Source organism: Marmota marmota, unplaced genomic scaffold, assembly GCF_001458135.2.
Source record: "Marmota marmota marmota unplaced genomic scaffold, marMar, whole genome shotgun sequence".
Lineage (NCBI taxonomy): Eukaryota > Metazoa > Chordata > Mammalia > Rodentia > Sciuridae > Marmota > Marmota marmota.
The window spans coordinates 10,313,821-10,330,687 of record NW_026000153.1 but is presented as its reverse complement, the minus strand read 5'-3'; the positions used below and the strand labels follow the sequence as shown (position 1 = coordinate 10,330,687).

At 39.1% G+C, this 16,867-nt stretch overlaps 1 protein-coding gene and 1 long non-coding RNA gene across 5 annotated transcripts in view; one reads left to right on the top strand and one right to left on the bottom strand.

Annotated features, from left to right (window-relative positions):
- The window catches only part of LOC125611521, a 51,677-nt gene that overhangs the window by 34,249 nt on the left and 561 nt on the right, over nt 1-16,867 (top strand). The gene's annotated exons all lie outside the window — the stretch shown is intronic.
- The window catches only part of Bmper (BMP binding endothelial regulator), a 245,404-nt gene continuing 228,949 nt past the window's right edge, over nt 413-16,867 (bottom strand). For all 4 annotated transcript variants that reach the window (XM_048786454.1, XM_015490216.2, XM_048786452.1 and 1 more), the window contains 2 exons: nt 11,379-11,509; nt 413-1,794 (listed from right to left, as the gene is read on the bottom strand). In XM_048786454.1, the coding sequence (XP_048642411.1) occupies nt 1,613-1,794; nt 11,379-11,509 (313 nt within the window). In that variant the 3' untranslated portion in view covers nt 413-1,612. The remainder of the gene's footprint in view (nt 1,795-11,378; nt 11,510-16,867) is intronic.

Genomic DNA, 16,867 nt, shown 5'->3' with positions numbered 1-16,867 from the left:
GATGTGTATAAGAGACAGATATATATATATATATATATATATATATAAAAGGAATACACATGTCTTTGATTAGTGAGGGTAATACTGTAACTACCAAAAACTTGAGTGTTTTCTATTATTTATTAATAATACTCTTTATGAAAATAAGCTAACTTGGGTTGTATAAATTACATGTAAATAAAACTATTAAACATTAACCAACCCAGGGGCTAGGATTGTGGCTCAGTGGTAGAGCGCTTGCCTCGCACTTATGAGATACTGGGATTGATCCTTAGCACCACATAAAAACAAATAAATAAAATTGTGCCCATTTACAACAACAAAAATTATTTTTTAAAAAATTGACCAGGCTGGTATTGATATAGCTTTATAAAGTACAGTGCAGGAAATCTAGAAAGAGAAAGCACACTGGTTTAAATCTTAAGCCCTTTATTTACTATAATGGAGAACATTTTAGTTTTAGACATAAGTGGGTTTTGTTTTTATTGACATTTTCACTTATTCAAAAAACAAAACTCGGGAAAATCACATGGTGACTGGTAGTAATGTATAAGTAAATTAGAGCAAATATATAGACCATTCTTTGGAGTGATGTTAAATCAGCTGGTCAATAATTTTTTTTCCTGTATAATAATTATGACATATTAATAGTCATCAAATAGCATTGGACAGGAATCCTTTAGAAATAGTTAAAGGCTTTCATTTTATATACAGAATAGTCACAAATGTCGATGGCCTACATCTACTCATTGAATTTGAGATTCAGAGAAATGGATATTCTTTGAATGTTGCACAACAATTCTCCAAATATCTCCTCATGCTCAAAAGAATTAACATGTTATCCAGATACCCCTTAATCTCTATGCATGACATATAAATGGTCACATCCATCACACACACATATATAATTAGGAGACTCAAGGAATATGCAAAGATGGCAAGAAATTACTTGAGTCTTTGGTTATGCCCTAGTGACAAATATTTATTTCCTGGCAACTAGCCAATTTTGGAAACAATATCAGACCATGACCCAATAAAATCTAAAAGCCCATCCCTTGCTTTGCATGCACCATTAGGGCCTGTTACCAATCTCCTGCCATCTCTCTCCGGCATACATTCCTTTCTTAGAAACATGAAATGCCCCCAGATAAACGTACTCTTCTCCAAAGAAACACATTTCTCACTCAATTATAAATCCTGACTCAAAGCTGAAATTAATGCAGGCAGGCAATCGATGGTTCTTAGAAAACGTCCTTAAAAATGACAAATGTATGAGATGTTAAAGCCATCCAATAAGTCTGCATGCCGCCTTATTAAATTAAAAGCACCTGGTATATTTATACAATGTATCCAATGGCTTACAGATTAGGATCCTAGAAACAATACATGTCTTATAGCAAAAAATATACATATAATAATCCACCTATAGTTTATATAAATGATGAAATGTTTTTGAATATATCTATATATCTATATATATATATATATATACACACATATATACTCTGTGTATTTGCAGGATCAGGCACACAAATACTGCAGTCCTTCATTGGCTCTACTATGTCAGTGTCAAGGACACCAGATTTCAAAGTCTTAAAGACTGGAACATAGGTCACCGCTGAGGACAAAGAACTGGTTTGATGCACCTTCCCTTGTGGAGAACCAAGTTTGCTGGACAGTGGCAACCTGCCACACACGGCTTATTGCATGGACCAATCTCATTCCAGTTGTCACACGTTTTGAAACATCCGGGGCCACAGGTATCATACACAGCACCATGCTTACACTGGGTGGCTGAAAAAGAGGAAACAAAGGTATAATTGAGAGAAATGGACATGTTAACTCACCCTTGCCTGAGACCATCCCTACAGGCTGTCAATGCACACTCCTTTCCACTATCCAGGGTTAGGTTTGCATATTAACAGGGGAACAGGAGCAGCTAATTATCCTCAAACACTCTGGGAATCACTTGGACCTGTGAAAATGAACCCAAAGATCTACCTCCTGGGTCAATGAACTTCAAAATAAAAAATGATAATAGCAAAAGCTTTTCATTCCTAAGTACGACAAACTATAAATCTGTAAGGCTATACAAAATTTTATAGGGTTATTTAGTTATTGCAAATGCCATGAAAAATTAACCCCCAAATAGTTTTTCCAGCTATTGAGCTGAGATTAATAAAAATATTTTGTACAACTACATCAATATTCAAATCTATGGTATTGCACAAGGCGGGAAAAGCCTACCAAAGATATTGAAAATGTGTGACATATTTTAATCAAAGTGATCATGTGTGGAATGAGTCAATTTCAGGCAAGCTTGAGCCAAAGTGGGATAATGCCAAATAGAGACAAATCGGATGTGTGACCACAGCAAGGGCAGCAGCAGCTGGCTGACAGGGCTGGGGAATATAAAAATGTTGACAACGACGTAGACAAGTCATAGCCAATTTGCTATCTTTGTTAACTCAGAGCTGAAATAGTTTTAACAATATTCTGAGAGATCCTGAAAATTCATTAATAGATTAGTCAGAAAACAATAATGCAAACCTTTGGGAAGTTTTATGACATAGAGATTTTTCCACCTGAGTTAGTTCTATAGAGAATCCAGTTTTCCCAGCACCATTTGTTGAAGATGCTATCCTTCCTCCATTGCATGCTTTTAGCCCCTTTATCAAATATAAGGTAGTTGTAGTTTTGTGGATTGGTTTCTGTGTCCTCTATTCTGTACCATTGGTCCACCCGCCTGTTTTGGTACCAGTACCATGCTGTTTTTGTTACTATTGCTCTGTAGTATAGTTTGAAGTCTGGTATCGCTATACCGCCTGATTCACACTTCCTGCTTAGCATTGTTTTTGCTATTCTGGGTCTTTTATTTTTCCATATGAATTTCATGATTGCTTTCTCTATTTCTACAAGAAATGCCGTTGGGATTTTGATTGGCATTGCATTAAACCTATAGAGAACTTTTGGTAATATCGCCATTTTGATGATGTTAGTTCTGCCTATCCATGAACAGGGTATATTTTTCCATCTTCTAAGATCTTCTTCTATTTCTCTCTTTAGGGTTCTGTAGTTTTCATTGTATAAGTCTTTCACCTCTTTTGTTAGGTTGATTCCCAAGTATTTTATTTTTTTTGAAGATATTGTGAATGGAGTGGTTGTCCTCATTTCCATTTCAGAGGATTTGTCGCTGATATACAGGAATGCCTTTGATTTATGCGTGTTGATTTTATATCCTGCCACTTTGCTGAATTCATTTATTAGCTCTAATAGTTTCTTTGTAGAGCCTTTTGGGTCTGCTAGGTATAGAATCATATCATCTGCAAATAGTGATAATTTAAGTTCTTCTTTTCCTATTTTGATGCCTTTAATTTCTTTCGTCTGTCTAATTGCTCTGGCCAGTGTTTCGAGAACTATGTTGAACAGAAGTGGAGAGAGAGGGCATCCCTGTCTTGTTCCAGATTTTAGAGGGAATGCCTTCAGTTTTTCTCCATTCAGAATGATGCTAGCCTGAGGCTTAGCATAGATTGCTTTTACAATATTGAGGTATGTTCCTGTTATCCCTAGTTTTTCTAGAGTTTTGAACATAAAGGGATGCTGTACTTTGTCGAATGCTTTTTCCGCATCTATGGAGATGATCATATGGTTCTTATTTTTAAGTCTACTGATGTGGTGAATAACATTTATTGATTTCCGTATATTGAACCAGCCTTGCATCCCAGGGATGAATCCTACTTGATCATGGTGCACAATCCTGCCCCTCATTCTCAACACTAGGGAATTATGACACATGTAGGAATTTAGAGCAGGGACTCTCCATGAACACCAGTGGCAATCCAATCTTCATTTGAAGTTGCTCCAAATAAAAGTAATACCAAGGATCAACTGTCATCAGCTTAAATGTCTCCATTGTTGTTTGTGCAGTGTGCAGAATAACATTTGGCAAAGAATAATGAAACCATAAATAGAATTGATTTCCAAGCAAATGAGTCTTGGAAATTATATGTTTGGAGTTACCACAAAACATTGGTGCTTGAACATTTTTAATTAACAGCAAGTTAAAAAGACCCATAAAGTAAATTCTATGAAGGCTACTCAGATATCCATTAGACTACTTAAAACCAAATGAGAAAAGAGGCCTCCTGTCCAAAGAGTAATCAATGATCTCTCATGCATCTTTACTTATTATTAGAAAACTGAGCTGTAGATAGCATAAAATTTTGAGAAACATTTGAATGGAACCAATTTGAAAATTGTTGACAGTATAGTTAATATTTTTTCTCTCTGAAAAATATTGAACACATATTTATTTATCCGTACCACAATTGTTATCATTGTTGTCTAAACTATCGGCTCTCACTAAGCATTGGTTCTGAATGAGGCCTTTTTACAAAATGCTTTGTAAATAGAGATTAATGACATGGTCATCTGTCTGATACACAAACAGAGGGATGAGTTTTTAGTAGCTAATTACCAGTCAACTATATTGAAAGTTCAAATGTAACCTTATTGATTCCTATGCCTAACTCATTCTCTCAATTTTTTGAGGTATCTTTTTTCATGTCCCAAAAAGAAAACAAAAGAAAATTCTCTACCCATTTTCTCTGTTTTTTTTTCTTCTTTATGCTAATCATTACCCAACAGTATCATGATTTCTTTTGTCTTCTGTATGACTACTAGAATGTAAGCTTGCTCAGGGAGGAAGTTTTGCCAGGTCTATCACTATATCTCTAGCACCTAGATAGCCTGAATTACAAGGCCAACAATAAATACTTGTTGAGTAAATGAATGAGTCATGAAATTGTCACAGCAGAGAGGGAATGAACACCTTCAATTTGTCCCTGTGGATCCACTCTCTGTCCTCTTTGTGCTCAGCACCCACACTGACCTCTGTGAATGACATTGTTTTCCCTACCAATATACACTGGTGATTTTAATGTGCTATCAGAATTAAAATTGTTGTCCTATAAAAGCCCTCACATTCATGCTTCAGGCACTTCAAAGACTTGTTCCTTTTTAGCATACATGAGGACAGATAATATTTCCAAAGTAGAAGTAGGTGCACCATGGAAGCCCCCACTGATTCCCATCATTATCTACCTCACACTTGACTGAAGCACTTCCTCCACCCCAGAGCACCCATTCTCTTTTAGGGTTGGATTTAATTAAACTACAGGAACATCTATAATATACCCTCCTCCTGCCTCTTCTCCTTCTCTTGCCCCTCCCTGCTTACAATTCAGATTTTGTGTCACATCTCCTCCAAGAACTTTGTCCTGCTTGCACATTAATCTTCCCCCTTTTTGTTTAACAAAAACTATTCCTTCCTTTCTTCTTCCTTTCACCTCCAATCCTTATGGGAAAAAAATTTATAGTCAGTTTGCCCTATTCTTCTGCAACTGATTGACAACGTGTCTTCCTTACCCACCACTTTATTGAAGCAGTTTCCTCCAAAGTTTTTACCAATGACCATGTCCACTGATACACTGACAACTCTCATTCTCCAAAGATCTCTTTGCAAAATATTTGGTCTTTTTGCCTATTATTGTTTATGAAATCAAGTCCTCCTGGTTCTTCACTGACTCTTTGAGAGCACCTTCTTTTTCTTAGCTTTTTCTGCCTGCTCTCAGACACTAAATGTTCAAATTACTTCCTAGTGTCTTCTCCTTTTTCCCTCCTCCAGTTCAGTCTCTGACTTCCCATCTGAAAGCCCTGAAATTTATTATCATTAGCTCTAATTCTTTGCCCAATCAAATCATTTTTGTCTTAATTCGAATGTAACCTCCTTTGAGTAGCTTCCTGCCCCCCCTCCTCTGCACACCACAATGCTTTTCACATTATAGTTATTCATTTATTTGTTCTAACCACTCAGATGCAATGCAGATATCTTTCTTAATCAATAATACTCATAAGAGTCCCCTGAGGATCTTTTAAAAGATATCTATGCCTCATCTCCACCCCTCAAGATTTTTGCTCTGAGTCTGCATGGGGTCTAGGTGGTCATAGATTTAAAAGGTTCCAGGGGTCACTGTGATAAGCAGCCACAGTTGAAGATAGTGAACCGCTAAGAGCTGGGTCCATATCTTCCATAACTCAAAGTTCTGGCACTGGGCCAAGCATAGAAGAGCAGTGTAATGGAGACAAATTGAATCATGAGTTTATCTTAATGGTGTCCAATCCATCACTCTGCTTCCCAGCATGGATTCCATTTGGCTGGACTCAAGTTCATTTTCCACCTTGCTGCTTCCTGAACCCCTTTCAGCTCACCTCACCCCAGATGCTTTTCTCCTGTTCAGATCTTGCTAGGATCCCTTCTATTGGGAAGACTTCTCAGCAGAATTTCTTCTTTCCCACTGAGTTTGTTCTTTCACCCTGACTCTCTGATGTCTTCTCTCTCTGACTCCTTGAATCTTCTGGCTCTACCACTTAACTTCTTCAATGACACCTTCTCTTTATAATATTGAGTAATGATACATCCTCACAGTCTACAAGTAGAAAATGAACTGTAGAAAATGAAGAACTACTAGAGAAAAAGAAAAAGATCTTTCTCTTGGGCATTCTCCCTCAATATATAAACACCCATCTCCATTTCAATTCAAATTAGATCAATAGGCATCAAATGAGCATCTGCCAGATGCCGGGCATTCTCTTAAGCCTGGGGGGAATCGAATGGGAATAAGATGTATCTCTGATCTCCAGTTGAAGAAATCTGAGCTTATAACTGAGTAGGAGAAACTGGTATGGACGGTGGAAGGGTAAAGAGAGCGACATTAACCAACATTGAGAGATGGGTAGGGATGGAGGAAGACTGCAGAGAACAGATCCCACTCAGGTCATGTAAGATGAGCAGAACCATGTCAGACAGTCAATGCAGAAGAGCTTCCCAGGCAGAGAGAGCTGCAAGAATAAGGAGAAAGGACAAAGGACAGAGATGGCTGATTCAGGGAAGGAGGATCCCTGGATTGGTGGAAAGGAGGAAGCACAGGAGGGAGTGTTGGGAGATACAGGCAGAGAAGTCAACAGTGTCCAGAGACCACAAATGACTCCACAAACCTTGGCAAAGGGAAGTCTTGGAAGGATTTAATCTGAGGAGTGACATCATCATATCTGCCTTCAATTGGCACAATGTTTATATGACTGTACAAAGTTAATACTAAGTTGAGACCCCATTGTGCCCTCAGTGAATCCACTTATTTCCCAAAGTCACATAACAGGCAAAAGATAAATTTTTTAAACATAAATGTGATTTGGTTCACACACATGCCTTTTGAAAGTATTCATTTGGCTAAATTGTTTTTGTTTTTATTTTAAATCAGGAGCCTGCCAAAGTATTAGGGTTAGCAAGCATTTAATCTCCAGAGGACATTTCAACAACTACATTAACACATAAAGACATTACATGCTGATCTTATCAGTATGTCAGATAAGCATAGCTCTGTGTCCTCTGGAATGAGCTGTCTCTATGTCCCCTGCTGGGTGCTAAAGGTTACAGTATCCAACTTTATCCCCTTATTTTTACAGGAGGCATCCAGTCAGCCAAAAAAAAAAAAAAACTCAGTGTATATAACTAGGGCAGAGTTGCTGCAGGGAAGGAGCTAGAATCATCTGGGGGTTGCAGAGATAAACAAAGAAGAAGAAACTGCTCATGAAGCCCAGACTATTCACAGTGCTGCAGAAAGACACAAAAACCTGCTTTCCTAGCACCTTTTCTATGTATAAAATGTATTACTGGGTGTGCAGTGATAATTAGCATCAGCTGTAGGCAATGGCAGAAATTCTGCTAAGGATGGTAATGTTAGACAAAAGGAGACAAGATCCTAACAAATTTACAGCTACAGAGGTATCAAGTAACACCTACCAGTGATAAGAAACAAGTGAACAAAAATTGAAAAGTTACTAAAGTTAATAAAGATCTAGGCAGCAAAAATTTGGATTAATTAGTTGGTGTATATATAAATACATAAATACATTTGTATTTATATTTTTCTACAAATATGAATACTGAAATATTTAATTATTTAAATATTTAATCATTCTTGCTTTTATGTTAGAATAATTAAATAATTTTAATGATTAAATGTTGAAGTTATGATGGAAATTGACCTGGGTTTGATTTCCAGCTTTCTTGATCTATTCAAAGTCTTGATTTCTTTATCAGTAAAACTGGAGTAATATAATGGTAACATATAGGTTATTATGGGCATGGAATTAAGATAAAATATCATATAACATGCTAGTAAATTCCTTGGGGGAAAGGACGTACTTAGAAAATAATAAAGAGCAATATAAATCATTATTATTAAACTTTCATATACCCTCACTATAGTCCTTCACATTGTATTTTATTTGGTGATTCCAAAGCTAAATTAGAGTTCCATTAGTCCTTCTTGACACAGTTAGTGGGCATATGCCATGTCAGAAGTGATGATGGTGTTAAAATTCAGGCTAGCCTTTAAAATGTCACTTTTTAATTCAGAGTTTCTTGCCTGGTTGGCATCTTACTTGTTCAACTTTCGAGCTTTTTACTCTAGAAAATTTTTCTTGTCTGTCATAAGTAGCATTAAGTGCTTTCATGAGTCAGAGAACCTGGGACCTTAAAACAAGTAAACAGTATTCTTAGAGTCTTCAATATTCTAGATGGTTCTGAAATAAATCTACTGAGAGAGTCTCTGTAAATTTATTTCCCCAGGTATCCATCATCAATCTGTGGGATTCCATAATATGCATACATATGTGTGTGTGCACGTATGTGTGTGTGTAAAGTGTTGTCCTCCAACTGCACATTGATGGAGTTATACTTTACCCATATGGCTCCATTAAATTTGAGAGGTAAATGGAACCTTTGAGGGGCCATATTCCTTTTCCATTAAAAAAGCAATTTTAGCTCCAGAGAGTCAGTCCCTGAAATGAGGATGTTGACGTGAAATGTGTAGTCCTCAAATTCACTGTGTGCACTGAAATGGTGCTAAGTGTAGCCCTGGGCCAGGAGGAGAAGGTTCATATATCCTGTATCTAACCCCAGTACCACCACAGCTAATAAAATAAATAGAATTCTGCTGAGCTCTACATTACATCAGGATGGATGGGTGGGTGCTTGACTCCATTTATCTTAGTCATCTTGTGGTAGATTCAAGGGAAAGAGGATTCAAAATAAAGGGAGCTAGGAGAATTCAAGATGGCAGGAAAGATTCAATTCCTCACAAACATCCTCCTCACATACTGCGCTCAGTGCTGATGCCAAAGGTCAGAGGTCAGCCATTTGCTTTGCCTTCCAGCAGCCTCAGCCATGCCTTCATGTGAATTATTTTTATCAAAGCAATAGTCCTCAGAGAGGAGCAGCACTAATAGAGAGAAACTTTTGCTGTGGAAGGTAAACTCTGATGTAAATTGAGCTTGGGTTGGCAGAAGTGACGGCAAAGCTGAAAGGGATGTCAGAGGGAGACCACAAGCTTTGGTGCTTTTCAGAAGTCATGAACTAGTGGCAGCACCAAGGGGCAGCTGAGGAAACTTCAGGAACCACCATCCTCCTCCTCCTCCAAGTTAACACACAAGTGGACTCAGTGCTTTCAACTCTGACTGCAGGTCAGAAGCACCTGAGAAGTTTTAAAGTTCATAACATCAAATGAAGAGGCTATTTGGGCATGCAGCCCAGGCATTGGCTTCTGGTGTGTTTTTTAAGTCCTCAGAGTGACTCCAATTCCAGCTAAGCTGAGACTTACTGGCCTAAGTGAATATGATGTCTAAGCACTGTAAACACAGCTCTGAGATGATTCTTCTTTTAACCAGATGACCACCCCTACCTTCCACCAACGAGGAGATTCTGGAGCATGCAGAGGCATGAGTTGCCATCTTTTCTAAGATCTCGGTTAAGGCTATTAGGAGTATTGTAGAATGATAAAAACTCCAGTCTCTTCATTCTAGGTATATCTGACCCCATATGGAAAAAAGCTTTCCAACCTTTGAACTAGGTGACAAGTACTCAGTCATAGCACCTTCAAACAGAATTAGCAGCAGCTGCCAGTGACAGAGCATCTTCTGTGACTTGGACACTCATCAAGATGCTTCAAGTACCCATCACTAGTGCTTGACTTTTGACACAGTAGAATTATGGAAAATTTCAAAATATGTCCAGACTATCTCCCCTTCTGTCCTAGTTGGGCACTGCCACTATCTTAATTCAAGCTGCCATCAGTTTTGTTTTTTTTTTAAACCAGGACTATTGTAACAGCCTCCTGCCTGGTCACCTGCTCTTATTAAGCTTGCCCCCCTCCAATCTATTATCTACACAATAGCCAGGATCATCTTTGAAAAACACAAAAAGACTTGCTAAAAATTCATTAGTGGCTTCCACTACTCTTAGAATAAAAGCTAGGCTGCTTTCCAAAATCTATAAAGCCCTGCACAATTCAGCTCCTGCTCCCAGCCCACCTCAATTCCCTCTTTCCCTTGCCCACCAAGCTCCAGCCACACTGGCTTCCTTCCGGTTTGAGAAATTGCCATTTTGTCTCTCTTCTGGCTGTCAAACATGGTTCTTTTGAATGGAAAGTTTGCCCTGACTCCCTTAGAGCTACTCTGAAACATCCCTGTACTTGGAAGCCTCCCCTCTTCATCTGACTTGCCTTCTATCCCTCTCCACTTATTTTCTATAACACTATCCTGTTTGCTTCTCTCATTATACTCACTATGATTTGTAAATATTTACTTCAGTGTTATTGTTTTTGTCTGGTTCTGCCACAAGACAGCCAGCATCTCAATGACAGGGACCTCAACACTATTGTCATCAAAATACCCAGGGTGTCTAGCACAATGCCCAGTACTTACCACTTTGCAACAAGTATGTCTTGGATGAACAAAGGCATCCATTTTACACATATGAAATAAGCTAATTAAGTTGCCTGAGGACAAACAGCTAATAACAACTATTATAGAAAACTGTCTCTTTGAGAGAAAGAAATATTCTTCTAGGGTGTGTATAACAATCTCTTTAAAAAATCATCATGTTTATCCTTAAGACCTTAAATGACTGCAAATTGCCCCAAATCTCCTTTGCATCACGCATAACCTAAGCTACAGTTATGACTACCCATGTGCTAAGTACATCCATCTGGTAGTTTGAGGTTGAGAGGATGTTGCAACAGTGGAAATCCTTAAATTGTTAAAATGTGCTTGTCACAAAGCATTTCTCTTAAGTGCTGGCTTCCCAGTGGGAACCCCCTGTGTTTTATCAAGTAGCAATCCAGTTGGGCCACCAATGGGATTTCCTTTTGGCCAAGAGAGGATCTAGCCATTCATACCAACATCTGCAAGAATTCTACATTGCCATCTTGGGCACTGTGGTAAACTTCTGAAGGGTGGATCCCCTAGGGCTTTGTTACCTGCACAGTTCTGCTGAGGCTCCCAGTGGACTTTGATGCCTTCTCTCTGGCAGGCCCGAGTATATGCCAGGAATGACTCACAGTAACAGTTTTTGTGCACTGGACATTCACACATATCTGTCACACAGGACCTAGAGAAACAATGGAGAGAAAAGAATATTCAAAAATATCAACTCATCAAAAAACTGAAATGTGGTTTGCAGAAAGGGTTGGATAGATGGACAGGAAGACTTGATTGGCCATTAAAGGTTGTTACTTCTGCGTCAAATACCTAAAATATTTATTAAAAATTCTGAATGCTGCCTTAGTGCTGAGGACCTCTGAGTAATGTGATATTAAGTTTTCTTTCTTCTGGAGCAGGACTGATAGAACTTTCTGCAATGACATAAATGTTCTAAGACCTCTACTGTCCAAAGAAGTGGTCACTATCCATATTTGGCTGTTCAGCACATTGTATGTGGCTAGTGCAACTGAGGAGTTGAATTTCTAATGTGATTTAATTTTAATTAACTTAGCCACATAGACTTAGTGACTGCTCCATTGGAAAGGCGTCTCTCAGAATAGAGTCACCATTCAATATGCTGTCATTTTGTGTGGAACATGTGTGCCCACTTGATTGTAGAAAGAGGTCAGCTAGCTCTGTGTAGTAGTTGGCACAGCACCTGCTCCAAACAAGAATCAAACTGCAGAAACAGTATGCAAGGATCAATCATCCCAAGTGCACTTGCAAAATTATCACATCCTGACACTCAGAGCATAGACTTGGGAAGCAGGAACTAACAGAGACAAAACAGGAACAACTCTGAAACCTAAAGAGCTTATTCCATTGCACTGACTAGAGAAACAGCATTTGGGGAAATAATGTTTGTCAAACCCAGTTCTTTCCTTGAAGATTTTACATATTTTAAAGACACGAAAGATGTGTTTCATCCCAGAACTTAAAATTCTAAGATATTATTTTTTCACTTTTCAAGTTGATGATTTTTTACACAAAGCTATGCCCAGAGTTTGTGACAAACTGGAAAAGTAGATAGATCCATACTCTCTCTGCTGGCAGAAGGGTAAAATCTGTTGGCTCTTAGGTTGAACACGTTGTTATGCCAAGCATTTTATACAGATTGCCTCCTTTACTCCATACAGCAGTAGGGGATGAGGCAGATATTTTTACTGTCTCATTTAACAGATAGGGAAACTGAAGGCCAGAGATGTTCAGAATCCCGCCCAAGGTCACGTGGCTAATGGCAGATCCAGTTTTGCAAAATTAGGAATAGAATTCAATTTTTTTTCTGGTCTTAAGACCCATATTTATAATAATTGCATTAGAGGAACTTTCTAGAGAACACTTTGACAATATTTATGAATAATCCAAAGAAAGTTTTTTATGATATGATGGAGATATTTTATACCTAAGAAAACAGTAAAGCATGTGGACAAAGACTTCAAATACAGAAATTTTCATCACTATGCAATTTAAGCTAAAAAAGAAAAAAGAAATAACCTAAATGCTCACAGTTGGGGCCCAGTTAGATAATTTAGGTGACTTGTATGATCAGATAACTCTATAGCTATCACAAAGATGTTTTGGAAATATTTGCCTAAAATATGAGGAAATCTTCAAGAGGAATTAATAGGGGGAAAAGCAGGACAACAAAAATTCAGCATTGTGTAATCACAGAGAGAAAACAAAAATAACTGAAAACAGATATGATCATGATGATCAACTCTGGGTGGTGGAATTGTAGCTCTATTTTCTATTTTCTATGAACAGCACATGTTGCTCTTCTTAAAAGATAAATAACACAATTTATTTTTAAAACAACAAAAAGGAACAAATAGAATATATTAATATTTAAATCAAAATTTAGGAACTATAATGGGAAAAATAAAGTTAAAGAGTGGGGGAAAATTATAAACATCTGTTTATAGTTTGTAGTTATTAAATAATGTCCAATCCATGGCCTCCTGATATAGACTTCAATTTGATTCACTCTGTGCTGTCCTCACACTTCTACCTCATTCTTCTTTGATGCTGTGAACTTGATATCCAGACATATGAAACAGATGATGGAATAATTATGCATGCTTTTGCTAGTTACAAAGGAATTCATTAACAGAAAAATAAAAGCATCTTGAAAAGCACTTCAGATTTCAGGAAGGGACAAAAATATTGTTATTCAACTATTCAGTTTGTGTTTATCACACAATAATTCAGCATGAAGAAAATATAATTTATGATACATTGGAGCTAAATTTTTATGTGTTTGGGGAAGTATATTGTCCCTTAATCAGTATGCACCACTATTATCAGTTTATATTCATTTTATAGAACAAGTAGCAAAAACTTAACTACGTTTAGTAATTAAAATGTGTAGCTTTGGTGTCTCTGCTTTCACAACATTGCTCTGTCCTGATTATGTTCTGCCAGCTGTGGAACTGGTCAGAGAAACAGCTCTCATTGCACCAGTGGGAAAGCACAGACCGCATTACAGTCAAGACTGAGTTTTCCAGGAAGCTCTAGACCTAAAGGGCACCTGCCTACTCTTCGAATTTCCACCATAAAGGAATTGACAAAATTACAAAGAGGTCAGGCCTATGCAATTCCTTTAAAGCATACTTTCCATCACAGAAGCTTTTATTGAGTGCATCTAGAAATGATTTCCTGACTTACCTGCCCTACTCCTGGCATCTTTCCTAGCAGCTGAGAGGTGCAGGAGGACTCCTCCTCTACATGGTCCACACAGCTGCTCAGTGCAGCCAGATGGCAAGAGGATGCCAAAAGCAATTGCAGGTCCCAGTGAGCTGGTGCCCTGCAGGCCCGCACTTTGTCACACATTGGCTATTGCTGTGTGTGTGTGTGTGTGTGTGTGTGTGTGTATGTATGTGTGTGGTGTTTCAAGGACTCCTTGAAGACATGTTTTAACCCTTTCCTCCACAGCACAGTAACAGTATCAGAACCAGGGTCAGTTCCCTCCCTGAAATCCAATAGATGACAATCCCTCTCCAGGGGAAACTTTGCCACTCATTTTCCCCCTTCAATCTACTACCACTGCCTCCTGCAAAGCCCTAAAATAGTAACCCCTGGCCACACATGGCTATTTAAATTAAATTAATTAATTATAATTAAATAAAATTACAAATTCAGTTCCTCAGTCACACTAGCCTCACACCAAATGTTCACTGGACACTGTGTTGGACAGTGTTGATTTAGAACATTTCTGTCATCACAGAAGATTCTCAGATGGTGCTGTTGAGTGTTCAGCTCCATCAGATTCAGAAAACCACTCCTGAACTCCAACAAGGATTCAGAGGTGTCCTGAGATCAGGATCAAGTTCACTCCTGCCTTCTGAATGGCCACCTAAGAGAAAGTTCAAATGTCCCTAGCATCAAATTCAAGGTCCCTGCAACCTAGACTTCAATAGACTTTTCTAACTCCACCCTTTTTCCTCCATCCATTCATTCACCAAGTCTTAGGAAGTGTCTCAGCAACCCTCCAGCTTCCTTACACCTTGCTGGTCTTGCCTGAAATGTGCTTCCTTTTCTTTTCCATGGGAAAATCTGAAAACTATCCTTTCAGACTCAGTCCAAATTCCTCAGAGGAGCTCACCCACTGGCCCACAAAAGTGTAGCCACTCTCCTATTGGATCTCACATCCCCCACACTCTGCACAGACCCTTTGTCCGCAATCACCTCTTTCTCTGTTGGGAGTAGGGACTGTGTCTGGCTCATCCAACCCAGAGTGCCTCAAACATGTAGTCCAGTAAATATCTGGTGAATCATAGGAGTGGGTGAGCATGGCCTGATAATCTTTGGCAGCTCACAGGATTGGGGAGCTGCACAGGGATACCTGAAGAACATGAATTCTGTCCCTGTCCCCACTCCCTGGCCACTGCCTAACATGGCCATGGCTGTGGGGGCTGCTGACCACAGAAACCCCTGAAATAAGCTTCTCCTACAAGCATCTGTTCTACTGTCATTTCCCTTTTGAACTTTTTATACATACACTCTCCTATCCCAGTTTTTTATTTTTTTATGACTGCTAGAGAAAGGGATTTGATAAGAGAATTCTGCTTTAATGACACATTTCCAGAAAAGTACACGTTCAATATTGTACAAAATACCTATAGCTCTTCGTGTTATTAAAAAGGCAAGTCTCCAATACTGCTAAAATCAAAACATCAAACATGTTTCTGCTTCCTAGCAACAGCAAAGCCAAGTGGTTTTCCCTCTGCTCTCTCTGGCACAAGGGCCACTTCTGTCAAAAAGAGGCAAGTGCCTCTGCTTCCTAGACACAGCTTTGAAAGACAGATGTGTTCACCATTGAGAACTCTCCGCTCTGCTTCTGGGAAAACTGTAGGGCAAGCAAGGAGTGACAACAACCAGTGCCATGTGGGAGCCAGAAATCCAGAGCTCTGGCTTTCCCCTCTGCTACCAGAAAGGGTCTTTGGCTGACTACGCTGGCCAATCTGGAGGCCAGCTTCCCTGAGAACAACAATAGAATCAGGGCAGAACTGAGCAGCAGGAGGAAGAGAACTGGAAAACCACCTTGTGGTCATATGGCTTTCCCATTCCACATATCCAAGAAGTTCACGGAAGCAAGTAAAGGCATCTCAGGTCTGTTGATGTCTGAGCACCTAAGGGAAGGGGCAGGCAGAAGAGATGGGCCACAGACCAGGCTAAGCAGGTCAGCTCTCATGAGACTAAAGCTTCGCTTCTACTTTAACCCTTGAAATTCTGTCCTGACTCCCCTAATCTGAATTGTAGAGAAACTACTGGAGGCAGTAGACAAGGTCAGAAGGCCCATCCATGTCACATTATACCAACAACAACAACAAATCTCACCCAGGTAGCAACTACTTTGCACTCCTCAAGACTACACAGACATCTTCGTACATTCGCTTTTATACCTCCATTGCAAAAAATAAATAAATAACACTCCAATATGAAAAACAGGGCAGCAGATTCAATAATGTGAACCCTGAGGTTGTTTTGTTGATATTGATGAACAGGCAGGAGCAAGCCCACAGAGCCAGTTTCTGCTGCTGCCTCCAGGTCCTTCCTGGGCCAGCTATAATTTGGCACCACTGTGGTATTTGTCCATTGTGATTCAAATATTGGTGAGAATATTCTGGGTGCTATGGCTGCCTGGGGTTGCTAGGACAGTACAGCAAGTCCAGGCTCCTCTATTCACACTTCCATTTCATAGATTGATCTGAGGGACAGGGAAGGAGACTACTGGGATGGGAGTCCGCCTGTTCATCTGGCTACAGCAAGGAACTTATCCTCCACCCAGCCTCACCAAATTATTTTCTCCACCAAAGCTAGACTTTTAGCTACTCCTAAGTGAAAAGAAGGGATTCTAGGAGAACTGTTTGCTCCAGGAAGTGAGAAAGGCACAGGAACTAATAGAGGTAGGCTCCACTTAGAAAGAGAGATTGTGCAGATATTAAAAGCCAAACTCCAAAGGACCAAGGCACTATCAGGACAGGAA